This window comes from Fundulus heteroclitus, chromosome 16 (genome assembly GCF_011125445.2).
Source record: "Fundulus heteroclitus isolate FHET01 chromosome 16, MU-UCD_Fhet_4.1, whole genome shotgun sequence".
In the NCBI taxonomy this organism is placed as follows: domain Eukaryota; kingdom Metazoa; phylum Chordata; class Actinopteri; order Cyprinodontiformes; family Fundulidae; genus Fundulus; species Fundulus heteroclitus.
In genome coordinates this window covers 19,609,890-19,626,463 of record NC_046376.1, presented here as the reverse complement: position 1 = coordinate 19,626,463, position 16,574 = coordinate 19,609,890, and the positions used below count along the sequence as shown (strand labels likewise).

Sequence of the window (16,574 nt, the reverse complement as noted above, 5' to 3'; positions counted from 1 at the left end):
CTATAAATGAAGAATGGTCATTGAGATGCGACATCCAAATTAGATAGGGCTTTTTGAAAATCCACACGTACATTAAACCTCAATGGGGTAAAAAGGAAAGGGAGTAGAACCGTAAAAGTCTTTAATCAGAATTTAGTCACAATTACAAGCTTCCTGGATTAGATGCTTATGAAGGAAAGGAGAACCGAAGCAAAGAAATGAGGAATATTATTTTAAATGGTATATCAATGCAGTAAAACAGTGACGGGAAAACATCTTGAACAACTTGTCATAAACATCCCACAAAATCTTGTACTGAGACAAATTGTTCTTAGGTTTTGACATGATAATATCTGGATGGAAAAGTTCAGTCGCAAAGCATTTCAAGGCAATAACCTCCACATTAATGCATTAATTGCTCTTTGTTACTTTCTTCATATTGCCAAGAGACCATGTAGCAACAATGATTTAAAATTTTTTTTTCACAATAGCCTGGGCTATAGATGTCTTTGCCAGTGATTCTCAAAGTCTGGATCCCGATCTAGATCCAGACTCAACGTTTAGCATATCTACACCCAGCCAGTGTCTTATTTTTAAAGCCCCATGAGTATTAAAAAGTAAAAAAGAAAAAGAGGGCAGATTTATGTATTTGGGCATAACTATAAAATGGAGTCCTCCATATATCATGAAACATCAGAATTTGGTAATTTGTGGAGTTCATCTATAACATTTTGGGTCTATCCAACAACTAAGGTTTCAGTGTGTTCTGTACACTATCGTTCACGGTAAAAGAGCAGAAAAAGAGGAACTTTACTGGTTGCTGGTTCTGGGTGTCTATCTAACATGACTCAGCAAAGGCCCAATTGACCACTGTGTGGGAGAGTCTAAAGCACAGTGAGGCACGCAGTTATAACACCAGTCACTAAATAATTTTCAAAGGCAAGCAGTTTTTTTACTGAGCAGTAGAACAACTTTTCTGTAAGGTTTGTCCACACACGATTAGTTGGAACAGCAAAGAAGACATGGCAGTCAAGATGAAGACAGCCTTGCACCTCAGCAAACATCTCCCTGTGCATAGATCTCTTATAGAGCGAGATGCACGGTTACTTAAAGGCAATAAGCAATACTTCACCACTAGATGGGACTTGAGCACTGTCCATCCATTCATCCATCCATCCATTTTCTAACACGTCTATCCCTGTTGGGGTCGCAAGGGGTGCTGGTGCCTATATCCAGCTGTCAATGGGAGAGAGGCGGGGTTCAATCCTAGACAGGTCGCCAGTCTATCGCAGGCTTGAGGACTGTCTGTAGTACAAAACCATATGTGTAACAAGCCACACCTCTCTCTATGGTAATGGCTTGTACTACAACGCTTTTTAAGAAGTCAGACGACCCCAAAGCGCTTCACACTACAATCAGTCATACACCCATTCACACCCTGACAGTGGTGAGCTATGTTAGTAGCCACAGCTGCCCTGGGGCGGACTGACAGAAGAGAGGCTGCCATACATCGGCGCCACCGGGCCCTCTGACCACCACCAGCAGGCAATTTGGGTGAAGTGTCTTGCCCAAGGTCAGAGAGGGGGAATCGGACTGACAGCCTGCCAATTGCAGGACAAACTCCCTAACCCCTTTTTCTTCCCCTTCTCACCCATCGCCTTGTTTAAAAACATAGCAAAACAGGAATATTTCTAGTGAAGAAATAACTCATAACTTTAAAATGCTGTTTGCAAGACAACAATTTTATCCCCTCGGCGTGTTCTCTGCCATTTTGTGTCTGACGGTGACATTTTACGGGCAGGGAGGGGCTAAGCCCTGAGGTGCAGCAGTTCACATGGACATACAGTATGTGTATGCACGGTCGGCCTGGCTATGTTAAGAAGAGACTTTAGAACAACACAGAGAGGTGGTGAGTGATGTCTTGCCATAGTCCATCTAAAAAGATACCTTTGTTCTTTACCAAACTATTTTTTAGTTCTTTCTGTCTGAAATAATGAAATTTCACGTATTGCTCCTTTTGACATATTTTTTAGCAGAAATTACATTATATTGCTGCGAATGTTTTAGTTTTGTAAGTGTTGTTAGAATATTGTTGCAGCTTTTCTAAAACCAGTTAATCCTGTGTTGGGGCAACAGAGGCTCTCCAGAAACTCCATGAGGGATAATTGTTGGTCACTATAAAAGAACAAAACAAACAGAAAAAAAAAAAACATCCAGAACATGGATACTGGTTAGTGAGACACAATCACAAAACTACTGCAGTTATACAAAAAGAAAGTAAATATAATGGTAAGGTCTGAGCTATTTCTTCCACAAAAGCATTCACACAAGGTATGTGCGCTAGTAATTTGTTGCTATTCTATTAAAATGACTTTAAAACAATTGATAGGTAATTGTAAAAATATGTATAATGAATGTCAATAACTTTAGGTTATTTTTCAATCCAACTGTTAAAATGTAAAACCACTAGTAGTATATACTGTACATACTAGTATAATATAGTTTTCTTTAAGGCAAAAGAAATCCGTTTACTTTGAAAAAGATATTTCTGAAAAACGTAAAGAGAAAAAAATGGAATATGGGAAAGATATTATGGAACTTGCTTTGGGTTTAGCCAGCTCACTGAAGGCAGATAGTTCTATTTTTCACACAAGGTTAAATGATTTAATACAAAACAGCCATACATTCTGTATCTGGGTAACTGGAAATTTTACCTCAGTTGTTTTTGTTTCTACAGTGCCTTGCTCTTTTTTTTTTCTTTTTACTTTCATCTACTGTGAGAAAAAAAGCTTCTCCTAAAATCCTCACTATGTTTACTGTCACAAATCAGAGCAGTTTATAGGGTCACAAACATTGGTGGCTTGCCAAGAGGAGGTGCACAGGTGGCAACCCCATCAAAATGCAGGTATAAAGTATAGACAAAGTAAATATAAACTACAAAATAAAAAGGAGTTATGTGTCTGACCTTTTGATTTTTCAGTATTCCCATTTCATTTTGAGTTTATTTTATATACTGTGTTAGTCTTTTGTGTTGTTTTTTTTTTTCAAAGTCGCACCCATGACAGTTGAGACGCACAGGCACGAATGTGACTAAAACATACAAATGCAAACAGAAAAGTCAGACAAAAACAACGGCAAAAAGACAGGAGAGAATGGTGAATGCTAAAGAAAATTCAGTAATTTATTTACAAGATAAAAATTTCACAACTCTATTGCTGGAGTAATAAAATCAGATAAAGGCATTTGCACTGGACTGACCAGACCTAAAATTCCAGTAGTAGACAGAAGGTGGTTGTGGATGGATTTCTATGTTCAAGTAGTTTATTGTTGTGTTGTGATCCCCAACCTGTAGTGTGTCCCCCTAATTATTATTTTTTAAATCAACCTCCACCACTGGTCACAAGCTAACATTTGTAGGGATACACTATTTATTTAGCTTATAAATTGTAAGCAATTTTAATAAAGTGGATGTGCTCTTCACTAGTTGTTCCGGACACTCTGTCTTATTTTTTATTCAGATTTTCACTTGGGAAGATGATATCTTCACCGAATAAAATATGATATAAAGTAACAAATACAAAAACTGTTTATTTTTATAGAACATGAAGAAGATGGCTTGATAAAAATAATCTTAATTGGCTTCTCTCTGAGGATTTTTACTTTTTATCTTAAGCTCTACATAATTCATTTTCTATTGATCTTTGTTTCTTCATGTTAATTGTCAGTTATGAATATATGTTTTTTTTTCAAAGTCTTCTGACTTTGTTTCCAAATTAAGACTCTGGGATGAAAGTATTAAGTCAGGAATTTGAAGCAGAGGCAGTACGATGTTTGAGAGTGAAAAAGGGGGGTCTGCCTTAAGGTCTAACACACGGCTATCTGTATTGTGTTACCATGGCAAGGATTCTTTGCGAGGATTTTACTGTAATACCTATAGTGTGAAAAAGTCACGCTTTTCATTGCTATATCACTACTGTTAAACAATCATGTTGTTTTGTGGTTCAAATATGACAGAAAAAAGGTGACACTTTTATTTATCTGCTGGTTCCAATAAGTATTACACATGCAGCAGAGTGGCAAGGAGGTGGAGTTGTATAAGGATAACATAATTACACATCCTCAGAAATCCAAAGATAATATCTAGAATATTAGCATTGTCTCAGCGGTTGATTCATTAAGCGGCTATAGAGGAGAATTTGCATCTAATTAATTTCATCCATGCCATAATATTTACATAATGGTGCCACAGCTTGTTTATGTAGTGCAGTGGCACATTTACCGTCGATACATTGCATCTGCCTCTGCCATGATTAGATTCAGAGACATATTTTTATAAATACAAATGAAAATGTACGTTTTTTTCCCCACACTGATATTTGCTTCAGTTTAAGCCAAGCGTTGCGCCAAAGCAGCTCTATAATCCTGATAACATGTTGAGATTTAATTGACATGAAAGCACAATAAAAAAAGGGACAAACATGGAATGGTGCTGCAGCTTTGAAGAGGAAACCGGATCAAATCCCAGCGCAAAGCAAATTGTGTTTTGTTCCCAACAACAAAGGCAATCAAAACTGTCTTCCCTAAAATAACAATCACCCCCTGTCACACCGTCTCCGTAGACGATCCAAAAAAAGAAACAAAACCCAAACAAATCTTTTTAACAAAGTCCCGGTCTCTGTACTCTTCAGGCTGGCTCACTTCTTTATGCTACTTGTGCAGTTGAAGTTGACAAAGACTCCTGGATTAGGCGTCGAAACGTTTTCAGAAAGAACTGATCGAAAGTCCGGTGGCCTCCGATTTAAGCCTGTTTGCTGTTGCAGTGACCCGGATAACCGAGAATTTGCACAGGCATCTTCAATAGAAACATTAAAAACATTTACCAAACCTGGGAATAAAAAAGCTGAAGCCTTGAGCAAAGCAGCTCTTCACCACACTCCAATTAAACAAGGAGCCAGAAAAACAAACCAACAAAGTAAGCTCTATGAGTTTGGTAGTTTCTTATCCATTAGTAGGAAATGTCACATGCAGTGAGGGAGTGGATGAAGGCCTTTCGGTGTCCTTAGATAGACCTAAAAGTGAGAGTGTTATGCCAGGTGTTACATAAGTGAATAAACCAACTGCTCATCCACCCACAACCACATCCAACCCACACACAGGGCCACGCAGGGCTCAGATACTAAGTTCAACAGAAACAGGTGGCAAATGTGCCTCAGCGGAGTATAAGGACCTTGGATGTTATTTAAGTTTTTAAACTTTAAAACCTCAACCAATGTTTTCACAAAGTCAAGTCTGAGTGAAATTCTCATGTAGTTAAAAGGTGTGGGAGACAAATGGAGAATAAGTTAGCATGCTGCAACCAAGCCGATTAAACTTTTATTGGAGCATATTCCGTAATAAGTAACTGATTTACTATTATAATTATTCATAGCTGCGATTTAAACCTCCCCTTGTCAATTGTTGTTTATACAGCAGCATTGGGATTCAATGCCTATGCAGTGAACGATAAAGACTCAGAAATGGCGGATCATTTATTGTTGCAAATATTCAGGCTGATTAATTACATTCCTGTAAAGAGTATTCTTAGTTGGCAGTCTCTCTGATGGGAAAACCTTTTACATAATCACTGAGCTGTAATTGCATACTGTATGACAAAGAATGAGAGGAGTATATTTAATTTATACTAAATTGACACTAACAGAATAAGTGTTACTTATATAATCAATAATTCACAAATGAGTAATCTAATGAACCAAAAAAACTATTAAGAAAATATAACATAAACAAGAAATTCAATTATTCCAGAATGAACCGAGAATTTATTTTGAGACGGTTATTAACTGAGTAAAATCAAGCTTTATAAAAAGTACTGTGAGAGTGTATCAGCCTGAAACTCAAACAGAAGGCCTCCGAGTACAATTTTAAGTTCAGATTCCGTGTCTTAATTGAATGAAAGATTTGGCCGAGAGAAGTTGTAGAGTCTGTTAGTTTCTACACAGAACCGCTACACTCAGAAAAGAAGTGCCTATGTTTGGGTCAGATTGGCTGTCTGCTTTCTTAGAACCAAGTTGGGTTTCTGCTCCAGGGTGCGTCAGTTCTCAGCCCTTCCTCTGTCAACTGGAGGGCTTGTTGGCCTTGGCTGCAACCCTGCTCAGTCTGTCCTCCTCTGACAGAGAAAAGTATCTCCAGAATGATTTCAATTCAGTCTGGACATCTTGAGTTTCCCCTCTCTCACTTCAGAAACACTTTGCTAACCAAGCAAAATAAGTAATGTTGCAAAAATGATTGGGGTTGTCTCTACAGTAGGTGCACGAAGACATAAATGAAGTTTCCTGGGCCTTTTAAAAATTAGACGTGACCGAGGCAAAACGTCACGGCAGATGAAATCCTTGGTACCAAATCTGTAGGTTGACCAGGCCAAAAAATAGGATTTGGCTGACACACAACTTCCCTGATGGTTCGGTGCTTCTCTGTCTGTCTGAGTCTCTTCTGAGTCAGTTTGAGAGTTTGGTTCATAGACAACCACCCAGTGTTTGTCGTATCACATCTGCCAGTTGCTAAGAACAAAAGATTTACTATTCTCATAGTAAAAACTGTTCTAAAAGAAAACTGTCGCCTGCTACTTTTTGTCCGAGGTCTGCTGACATGCAATCCTACTGAGATAAAAAAAAAAAACTGAAACTAAATCACCATTTCAAAAGCTTCCTTAAATTCTAAACTAGCAAAAGAAAAAAAAAAAGGTTCATTACTTTAAATATGCTGTGTCTGTAGCATGAGATGGCAATCAAAGAAGGTTTATTGTACTTTTGGTGAATAATTTTTGTGTTGACTTTGCCAGAGTAGGAATAGGGTTTTCTGGCTTAAATGATCCAATGTTGATTATTTTCATTACACTATGTTTACTAGTGTTCATGGGGTTCTTTTACATATTTAGCTTTCTTTCTTTTTTTGTGTGTGGAAAAAAACATATCCACTGAGAGTTTTTTGCTGATAAAAGCTTCATTTTGGCCATCTGACATAAGCACTTGTTGCCAGTTGAAGATCATATCTGATTAAGCAAAATTGACATTTTCATCTTCGTGATTGTAGAACAACAAATAAATGAATGATTCAAAACTGTTAGTAAACTTAGGTGTTAGGTATAACCAGAACAGATGAACAACACATTATTGTGTTCAGAAACGGAAAATCATGGGTTTAATCTTATTTGATTCAATTCAATGTTATTTATATAGCACCACTTCACAACACATCATTTCAAGGCACTTTATAAAGTAAAATTCAATCAAATCACACAGATGGTTCAAAATGTATCTAAGGAAACCCAGCAGATTGCATCGAGGGTTGACAAGCAGCGTTCACTCCTCCTGAAAGAGAGTGGAGCCACAAGGACAGTCGTCTGCATTGTCGGTGACTTTGCAGCAATCTCTCCTACTGAGCAAGCATAAAGCAACAGTAGAGAGGAAAACTCCCCTTTTTACAGGAAGGAAAACTTCCAGCAGAACCAGGCTCAGCGTGAACTGTTATCTGGCTCGACCAGCTGGTGGTTATAGTAGAAAGAGCACAGACATAAAAAACCCACAGAAGTTCTTTTTAACTTAATAAAACAAACTGCTGTTTTCCTCCGTGATCAGTTTTACGGATAAAAACAGTGGCAGACTGTGGAAATTGAACTAGGACACATACGCCCTGCTCTCTAACTACCAGGCCCCTAGTAATATTTTACACAATGTAAACTGCATTTATATAGTTTCTTTTATTTTTTCCTGACCATTCAGTTTTTACACAACAATCACATTTGCTCATTCACAGACCGATTCACAGATTGGTGGGCAACATGGGGTTCAGTATCTTGCCCAAAGACGCTTCGACATGTGGTGACAGGGAGCTGGAATCGAATTCTCCATCAACCAATTGCCAAATGACTGCTTATCCCCACTGAGCCACAGCCACCACAAATGGGCCAAAATTCTACAAGAAACCAACTGTAGATGGAGGATAAAAAAAACCCCAAAAAAACATTTAACCAACTGAATCCAGTTTCTTCATTTAAAAGCATCCGTTTCCATACAGTAGATGGAAACACTTTGAGTTTTAAAACTAGCTTCTCTCTTCACCAGCTTTTCTTTTTAAGCTATTTTTTTCTCCAAACTCTAGATTTAAACAATGATCAATGCATGCAATGGGAAGTGGGATGGTGGTCAATGCCCCCAAAGGCAAAGTAATTTGCCTGCAGCCGATGACTTTTTAGAGTGCACGGTGAATAATGTGGGGTCTGACAGGATGATGTCTATTGTTGTGCATCCTCAACTCTAATGCTGTTTTTAAAAAACTGTAAATTAGAACACATTAGAATAGAAATGTCCTTTACTATCCCCCAGAGGGATAATTTGAGTGGAGGAGGAGGAAATTAATAAGGAAAAGGAAGCATGGAGATTCACATATTTTTTCCCAAGTAAAAAAAATTAAATAAAGACAAAAGATAAGAATATAAGACAAGAGTGCACAGTAACCATGACTTTAAAGGATAAGATAAAATACTGTAGTTGTTAAAAATAGCATACTCTGAATCGAAGAAATGTTCAGCCAAGTAGGATTTTTAAAAATCTATACAAAAATATACAAATAAAACAGAATATAACAAGAATGTAAATTCATAGAACAGGAGATCGACTCATAGCCTGGCATTGGGATAGCAAGATAGTCTACGTGTATTTTCACGTGACAGATAAAAACCCCCACAGGTACCTCTCAATAAATTATGCCACTGAAAATTTACTTTATAATATAATAAATAACATAATCAACAGATTCACTTAGTGATACGTTTCAACCAAGGGCGGGTGGCCCATAGGGGGCGCTCGGGCACTGCCCTCCCTAGATGTGGAGGGGAATAGTCAAAATATTTTGACTTTTCAAAATAATTCAAATGTATTATTAATGTCAGTTTTTAATTAATAGTATGTGGCTACATGTACTATGAATTATTAAAACACTTCTACTAATTGACTCTACCAATTGACTCTCATTTAACAGTGCATTTCCACCGACAGAACGTTGCATTTCTCCCGTAGGGCTGTCACTCAAGGAGCCCCCCAAGTGTAGCGAAATAACCAATCATATAATGTTGCTAGGGAAAATGTATAAATATTTGGCCAATCAGCATCGCCAAAATGAATGGCTGTGGGGCTACTGGACTCATAGCCCTTGCTACAGAGTGATATAGTTATATGGCAAGCCATTTAAACATAAAGTAATGTAGCTAGCAGTCAGTAAGGCAGTGACGTAGAGATTACGGCGACGACGACAGAGAGAGACACACACATTTTGTCATGTGGTAAGTGAGTTTGATTATTGGGCTATATGTTGAAAGGATTTTGGAAGGTGCTGTGAACATTGTATCAGGTACATAATTTTGTCAGCTGATAATTTTTTTTCATATTTTGAAATTCTGTTGTGTTTCTGTTGTGTTGTGAAACCCATTGTGTCATTGTGAAACCATTTGGCTGAAGATAATGACAGTACAGTATGGTGTATGCCTACTTTAGTGACAAATTGTGAATTTTAGTGTTGTATTTACTGTTCCTTTCCAAAATAAGACCTATTATAGCTGTAAATGGTTGAATGTATCTGTAAGCTGCTGATTCTGAGAAGGGAATTAAATGCTTATTGTGGAATCTTAGTAATTTTCCGACTTTTAATTTGATGGCATGTACTGGGTTAGGCAGGGAAATCTATTGGCCAGCCCCACCAAGATTTCTTTTCACCAGCCGCCACTGGTTTCAACTGTTTATTGCTTTTAATTTTGATAATTATGGCTTAAAGCCAATGAAAATCCAACTTATTAAGAATTTGACATATGATCCACAAAATAACAAAAATAAGGAGCTACTAAGATCTGTGTCCATGTACTTCACAGTAGATGCACTCAGTACTAGGCTGGAGCGTCTTTTAGATGAATTATTGCATCATCTTGGTGTGGAGTGGAGGCAATCATCCTATGGTCGTACTGAGATAGTAAGGAAGCCCAGGTTGCTTTAAAAAAAAACAACCTTTAGCTCTTGTGCAGTGTTGGCTCTGGTTTTTCTAATCTGCCTTTTGACAACATATATAGCTTCTCTATGTGGTTTAAGTCAGGCAAGCTTGTGGTCCAATCCAGCACAGTGACGCCCTGGTCATTAAAGCATGTATTGGTACTTTAGGCAGTGTGGAAAGGTGTTATATCCAACAGGAAAATGAAATCAGCATCTCTCTGCAGCTCGTTAGTAGAGGGAAGCATGAGGTGCTCTGAAATGTCCTGCTAGACGGCTGCACATACACTGGACTCGATAAAATACAGAGGACCAACGGCAACACATGACACGGATCCTCAAATCATTACTGACTGTAGAAATGTCACACTGGACCTCAAGCAGCTTGGATCCTGTGCCTCTTTCCTCTCCCCACAGACTTTGGGAGCTTGACTTTCAGATGAAATGCAAAATTTATTTTCACCTAAAAAAAAGGAGCACTGGGCAGCAATCCAGATCCTTTTCTCCTCAGTCCAGGTGAGACTCTTTTGGACACAGGAGTGGCTTAACAAGAGAAGGGCCATAGCTCACGTTCTGGTTACATTTGCATCATACTGTAAAATGATTGCTGGCTTTTTTTTGACTTGTGTGTTTAAATTTTATCAGATGCTAAGGACTATTTGCACCCTTTTATATCCTTTGTCTGATTTGTGGCTGTATGTTACGTGAGAATTCTGAGCCGGTGTCTCACCAAAAATGCCGTGATGGACGGTTACAAAATGCTGATTGTGGATTTTTGGTTCTTGATGTGGTGAATATGGAAGCAATGAGTACAAATGCAAATCCAAGCCTTGTTAATTTTCCTCAAACTTTTGAACAGCCTTTGTTTCAAAAACCTTCTGAAGGGTGCCGTCATCAACCTTGTTTTTGTCTTTTTCTACAACACTTTTTCCTTCCACCCGAGTTTCAATTGAGATCAGTGCAAACAGCTTTCTGTAAACAACTATGTTCTTAAGAAATTCTTACCTGCCTCATAGATAAATGTTAAGTCAGCAAGGTTCCCAATGATTGTGTAAGTCATAACATAATATTTCTGTATTAAAAATAACTTTTTATTTGGCCTTAAGTATTATTCACATTTCCCAAGATACTGCATTTTGGGTTTTCATTTACTGCAAGTTATATTTATCAAAATTAACAGATATAAGCCTTTTAAATATATCAATGATTCTAATGTATGAGTTTCACCTTTTGAACTGAATAACTTGTGATAAATTAACATTTCAATTACATTCTAATTCATTCAGATGTACCCTTGCGATTTATGTGTGAATGAGCATGCCTATCCTTGGGCATATCAATTAATCAAGTAAAACAAGAAAAGGCTTCCAGAGGCAATCCATGATGTACAGTGCCTTGCAAAAGTATTCACGTCCCTTGGCTTTTAAAAAAAATGTTTTGTTGCCTCACAGCTTGGAATTAAAATGGATTGTGGCAGTTCCAGCTGCAAGTGTCTTTAAATTCGTCTCTATTAGTTTGCTACATCTTGTTTCTGGATTTTTGTCCATTCCATCCAATAAGAAGGAGCTGCTCCAGCTCATTCTTATTGGATGTTTTGTTTTCACTTGTGAACAGAAATCTTCAAGTCTAACAGATTTTCAACTGGATTGATTTCTTGATGAGCCTATTCTAACATATTTAAATCTTTCCCCTTAAATCACTCGAGTGTTGCTTTAACAATATGATTCAGGTCATTGTCCTGGAAGGTGAATCTCCACCCAAGTCTCAAGTTAAAGAGAGATTCATTCATTGTTTTAATCAACAACATCCCTTTATTTAGCACCATCCATCTTTTTCTTGACTCAGACCAGTTTCCCAATCCTCAGTGCAGGAAAACATCCCCACAGCATGATGCTGCCACCACCATGTTACACTGGGTGATGGAATGTATTGGGTATGCACCAGACACAGCATTTTCCTTGGTGACTGAAAAGCTATATTGTAGTCTAATCTGACCAGAGCACCTTCCTCCATACATGTGGAGAGATGCACAAATGCTTTTTGGCAAATTCAAAATGAGCCTTCCAACCTTTAATACAAAGTAATGGCTTTTTCCCCCTGGCCTCTCTTCTATAAAGCCCAGCTCTGTGAAGTTTACGGTTTGTTGTGGCTCTGTGGACAAATCCTCCAGTCTCTGCGTTGGAGCTTTGCGGTTCTTTCTTTACCTTTGGTCCCTGTGCTGCCTCTCTGATTACTGCCCTCCTGGCCTGGTCTATGAGTTCTGGTGGGTGTCCCTCCTTTGGTACGATTGCTGTGATACCAGGTGCTTTCCATTTGAAGGTGATGGATTTGATGGTGCTCCAGTGGAATATCAAAGATTTGGATTTTTTTTCTTATAATCCCACCCTGACTTGTACTTCTCAACAATTTGTTTGGAGAGCTCCTTGCTCTTCCTGTAATGGTTGCTAGAAGTGTTCAATAAAGTTTTGTTTAAACAAAAAAAAACTCGAAAAAAAAAAAAAAAAAAACGTGGATACCGGCTGTCATCTCTCCTTGCTCTTATTAGAGAGCTGTTGAGCAATGGGAGCTGACAATATTAAGACCACATCATAGCAAGACAAAGGTAAGAAGAAAGCAGCAGAGCTATTAATGGTCTTTTATGGAGCGCTTACTGCTACTACTGTGTGTGGATGTGTAGTGAGAGAAAGGAGAGTGACGTGACAGACGGATAAAACACGACATGACCGTTCAGACACTTATCCAGTAAAATAAAAGATGGACATGGGTCGCATATGGGAAAAATTATCGGATTTGGGTCGCATTTCCCTGCAGTGTGAACGCAGCCTTAGACTCTTGTGAAGATACATCAGATAAAATTAAACACATAAAGATTAAAAATATTTGAATAAAAGGTTGCCGTGCATCAAATTAAGGGGTGTGAATACTTTTTGCAAAGGAATGTACAGATTTCCTTTGGAATCTCATTTAAAAATGGGCCCATTTTCTCCAGGCTGCCCATTAATGTCCACAAAACCAGTACATGATAGACGCCATAGTCACCCAGATAGGCTGTAAAACTAAAACATGTCAAACTAATTTAAGAAATCAATATCTATCTTCTGACACAGGAAATACTCAAAGCTCTTGGGCCTAAAAGACACAGAATGGCTCTAAAAAGAATCCTATTAGACACTGGCCCTGTTTCACTAACGGCGCTGAACGTGAAAAATATGAAAGCACATCTATTGCTTGTAGGGGAATTTGTGATTGCTTTCTTGGTGCATTGATTCGAACTCACCCTAAAGTCGATTCCCACAGTGGAGATAAAGCTGCCGGCAAGGAAAGCCCCGTCTTTGAAACGGACCAGTAGACAGGTTTTCCCAACACCGGAGTCGCCAACAAGCATGACCTGCATGGTTAAAAGACATAAACCAAAAAGTCAATTTGGAAGGATGAGATGATTATTGCCAAGTGTTGAACTTTAAGCCCATGAATCATATTAAATTAGCACAGCCAGACAACCTGAGAACAACAATCCTTTACAGGGGCATTAAAAAGGTGCCGCTCCTCTGTATTTCTGTGCTTGGTTAGTGAAGAGCGTACACATGGCTGAGTCTGTGACCAGTTGATTTTCTTACATCCTTCCTGTAAGTGTGTTCTCACATGCAGAACAAACATACGTTGCTGTGGCTCTTTGCCACAGAGGGCCGTGCATGGTTTTATTCAGCGCTGTGATTGGATTAAAGGTTTTATGTGATTACAGTTATCAGGTTAGCCGAGGGACTGCGGGACCCAGATATGGAAATCAAAAGTGGCTCCTGGGTCTAGAGAGGAAGCAGAGAGGAGATGAAAGACAGGGGAAGCAGAGAGAAGGGATGGAAAGAAACAGGGTCACTGAGCAGACTCAGATTTAGACGTTGGTCTGCTAATCTGACCCTTAGCTTTTATTGTTCTTTCCTTTTTATTCTTTTTTTATTATTTCTTATTTTGATAAGGTTCATCAGTGACTAGAAGCAGGACAATGGTAATAAGGAGACTCACAGTGCATTGAAACAGCATTCCACCCCTTTAACAAGTTTAACACCACTTTTTTCAGGTTACAACCACAAAGGTCAACATAGAGAATTTAGTATTTGGATTTTGTGATAAACCAACAAAAAGTAGGGCATTATCATACAATGGAAAACAAAATCATATTTGGTAATCCACGTTTTTACAAATTAAAAATATTAAAAATGTAGATGTGTTCAGTCCTCTTCATGCTGATAGCCCTATAAAATCCACTGGAACAATTGGACAAGAGGCCAGAGAGTCCAACTGTGTGGAATTGACTCTTTGTATAAATCCAGCTGCTCTGTGAAGGCCTTTGAGATTTGTTAGAGATCATTAGTGAAAAAACCGCATTAAGAACCATTAACACATCAGATGGGTCAGCGATACGATGCTGGGGAATTTAAAGCAAGGCTTTAAAACAATATTTCAAATTTTGAACATCTCACATGTTCAATACATCATCTTAAAATGGAAAGAACATGTCAGAAACACAATCCTACCAAGTGAATGCCATTCCCTTAAACTGACACGTAAAGAGAGGAGAGCATTAATCACAGAGGCAGCCCAGAGGCTATACCTGTAGGGGAGCTGCACAACTCAGGTGGTAGCGTCTATTGACAGGACCACTATCAATAAATCAATCTTACCTGAATGGAAAAGTAGCAGGAGTAAAGTCATTCTTGAACGGCAGCCATAATGTTGCAGCTTGCTTTAAGCCACGCAGGAGACACAATAAACGAGTCCAGAATAAAGGCTTCTGGCTTATATGCAAAATGCATGTTCAGACTGAAGCGGACATTGCACTTTAGTCTGAACACGGCATCATCAGGGTGAAGCATGGCGCTGGCAGCATCATGATGTGCAGATGTTTTCATGTGCGAAGGAAATTTTTATCAAAAGACGGGACTGAACACAAATGCACACCACACTTTTCAGATTTTTTTTCTTGAATAACAATTTGAAAACAATGTATAATTTGATTTCTTCAGTATCACAAATATTTATTCTGGCCCGTCACATAAAATACTTGGAGTGTATGGTTTTTGACAGAAAAGAGAAGTCTTTAATTAGTATTTCTAGTGTTATGCTAAAATACCAACACAAAGACATTGTTGCACTTGCTTCAAACGTTGGCTTCAAAAACACCAAGTAGGTGGCAGACTCGAAGCGTTTTTTTTTTTTTTTAGGCACACAATGAGAATCTGTGGGTGTGAATTCGTGTTTTGTGTTTCTGTGAAGTGGCAGCTCTCCACTCACACGCGTGAACCGAGGATGAAACCATGCAACAATTTCTTACTCTGAGGAGAAAACTATCCTCGTATCCGACTGAAAAAAAAAAACATTTCTTGCTGTAATTTATTTCTAAAACATTTAAAAATGGAAAACATCTCGCATAAAAGATAAAGTTAGGCCAATAAGATCTATGGTAAAAAAAAAAAAAAAAGTACAGGTTGGAAAGTGGGCATGTTATTGTCCAAATGTCCCTGGCTGTTTTTCTTTTCCACACCGTTCCCATCAAAACAAAACCACACGGTATTTTTCCCTAACCTGAGCTGCTGTTTTTTTTTGTTTTTGTTTTTTTTCTCATACCTTGAAAGCGATGTCATAAAACTCGTTGCTGCTGCTGATGGAGGGTCTGCTGGGATGGACCACGCCGTTCATCTGAACAATGCTCGGGCTGCTCCTCGCTGCTTTCCCGGTGCCTTTCCCGGCGGGGCTGCCAGCCGACGGCGCGCTGTGTGCGGCTTTGCCTCTGGCTGCCTTCTTGCGAGACATCGCTTTCCAACAAAAAAAGATTTCAAATACCGCGGCGTCTCTTTCGTCAATCTCAAAATATTACATAGAAAAACAACAAGCAAAATCCACGCGAAATTGAATTAAAAGAGAAGAAGGGGGAAAAAAAAGTTGCAGCAGCAGCAGAAGTTAAACCCCGTTCTTTTCACCTGTGCGCTGAACGCATGTTTCTTCACAAATCGCCGCTTTTCATAGCAGGAGTGAAAATGTGGCGAAACGCAGTGCGCCCTGGCTGCTTGTTCTGCAGCTTCCTGCTCCTGATGTCCCTCTGCTTTCAGGACAACAGCCTCGGCGCGCTGAGCGCTGTAGCAGCAACACGCACATGTGATGCAGCAGAAAACTCACCAAAACGTACTGCAACCGATTAAAAACAAAAGCGCAGAGATACGCTTGGGATTAAGAGAGTTGCAGTTTAGGACAGAACCACGGGGCTCAATCATCGCTGAGACAAGGTGTCACTGTCTTTGGTGCTGAAATGCTCTTTACTCGTGAAGAGTGACATCCGAGAAACCCAAAACCACTTGCAGGTTATCACAAGCGTGACTAAATTCCCTATTTATATTGCTAAATCTTTGTTTCATTGCAGTCATGTTTTAAAATTGAGTTGAAAGTTATTTTACTTATTTATTTATTTGTTTTGCATTAGACAACTCAATTTTAGAGCTGTATCTCTCCATCAGTTGCGGGATTTTGGAAGTGCACGGCAATGATGTAGCAACTAATGAATAAACAGTATAATGA

At 38.7% G+C, this 16,574-nt stretch overlaps 1 protein-coding gene across 1 annotated transcript in view; it reads right to left on the bottom strand.

The window, feature by feature from the left end:
* Positions 1-16,296, bottom strand: part of LOC105924672 (ras-related protein Rab-26) — a 75,292-nt gene extending 58,996 nt beyond the window's left edge. The window contains exons 1-2 of the mRNA XM_021315463.2: positions 15,630-16,296; positions 13,285-13,395 (exon numbers count right to left, since the gene is read on the bottom strand). Coding sequence (XP_021171138.2) covers positions 13,285-13,395; positions 15,630-15,815 — 297 coding nt within the window. The 5' untranslated portion in view covers positions 15,816-16,296. The remainder of the gene's footprint in view (positions 1-13,284; positions 13,396-15,629) is intronic.
* Between the last annotated feature and the right edge of the window lie 278 nt (positions 16,297-16,574).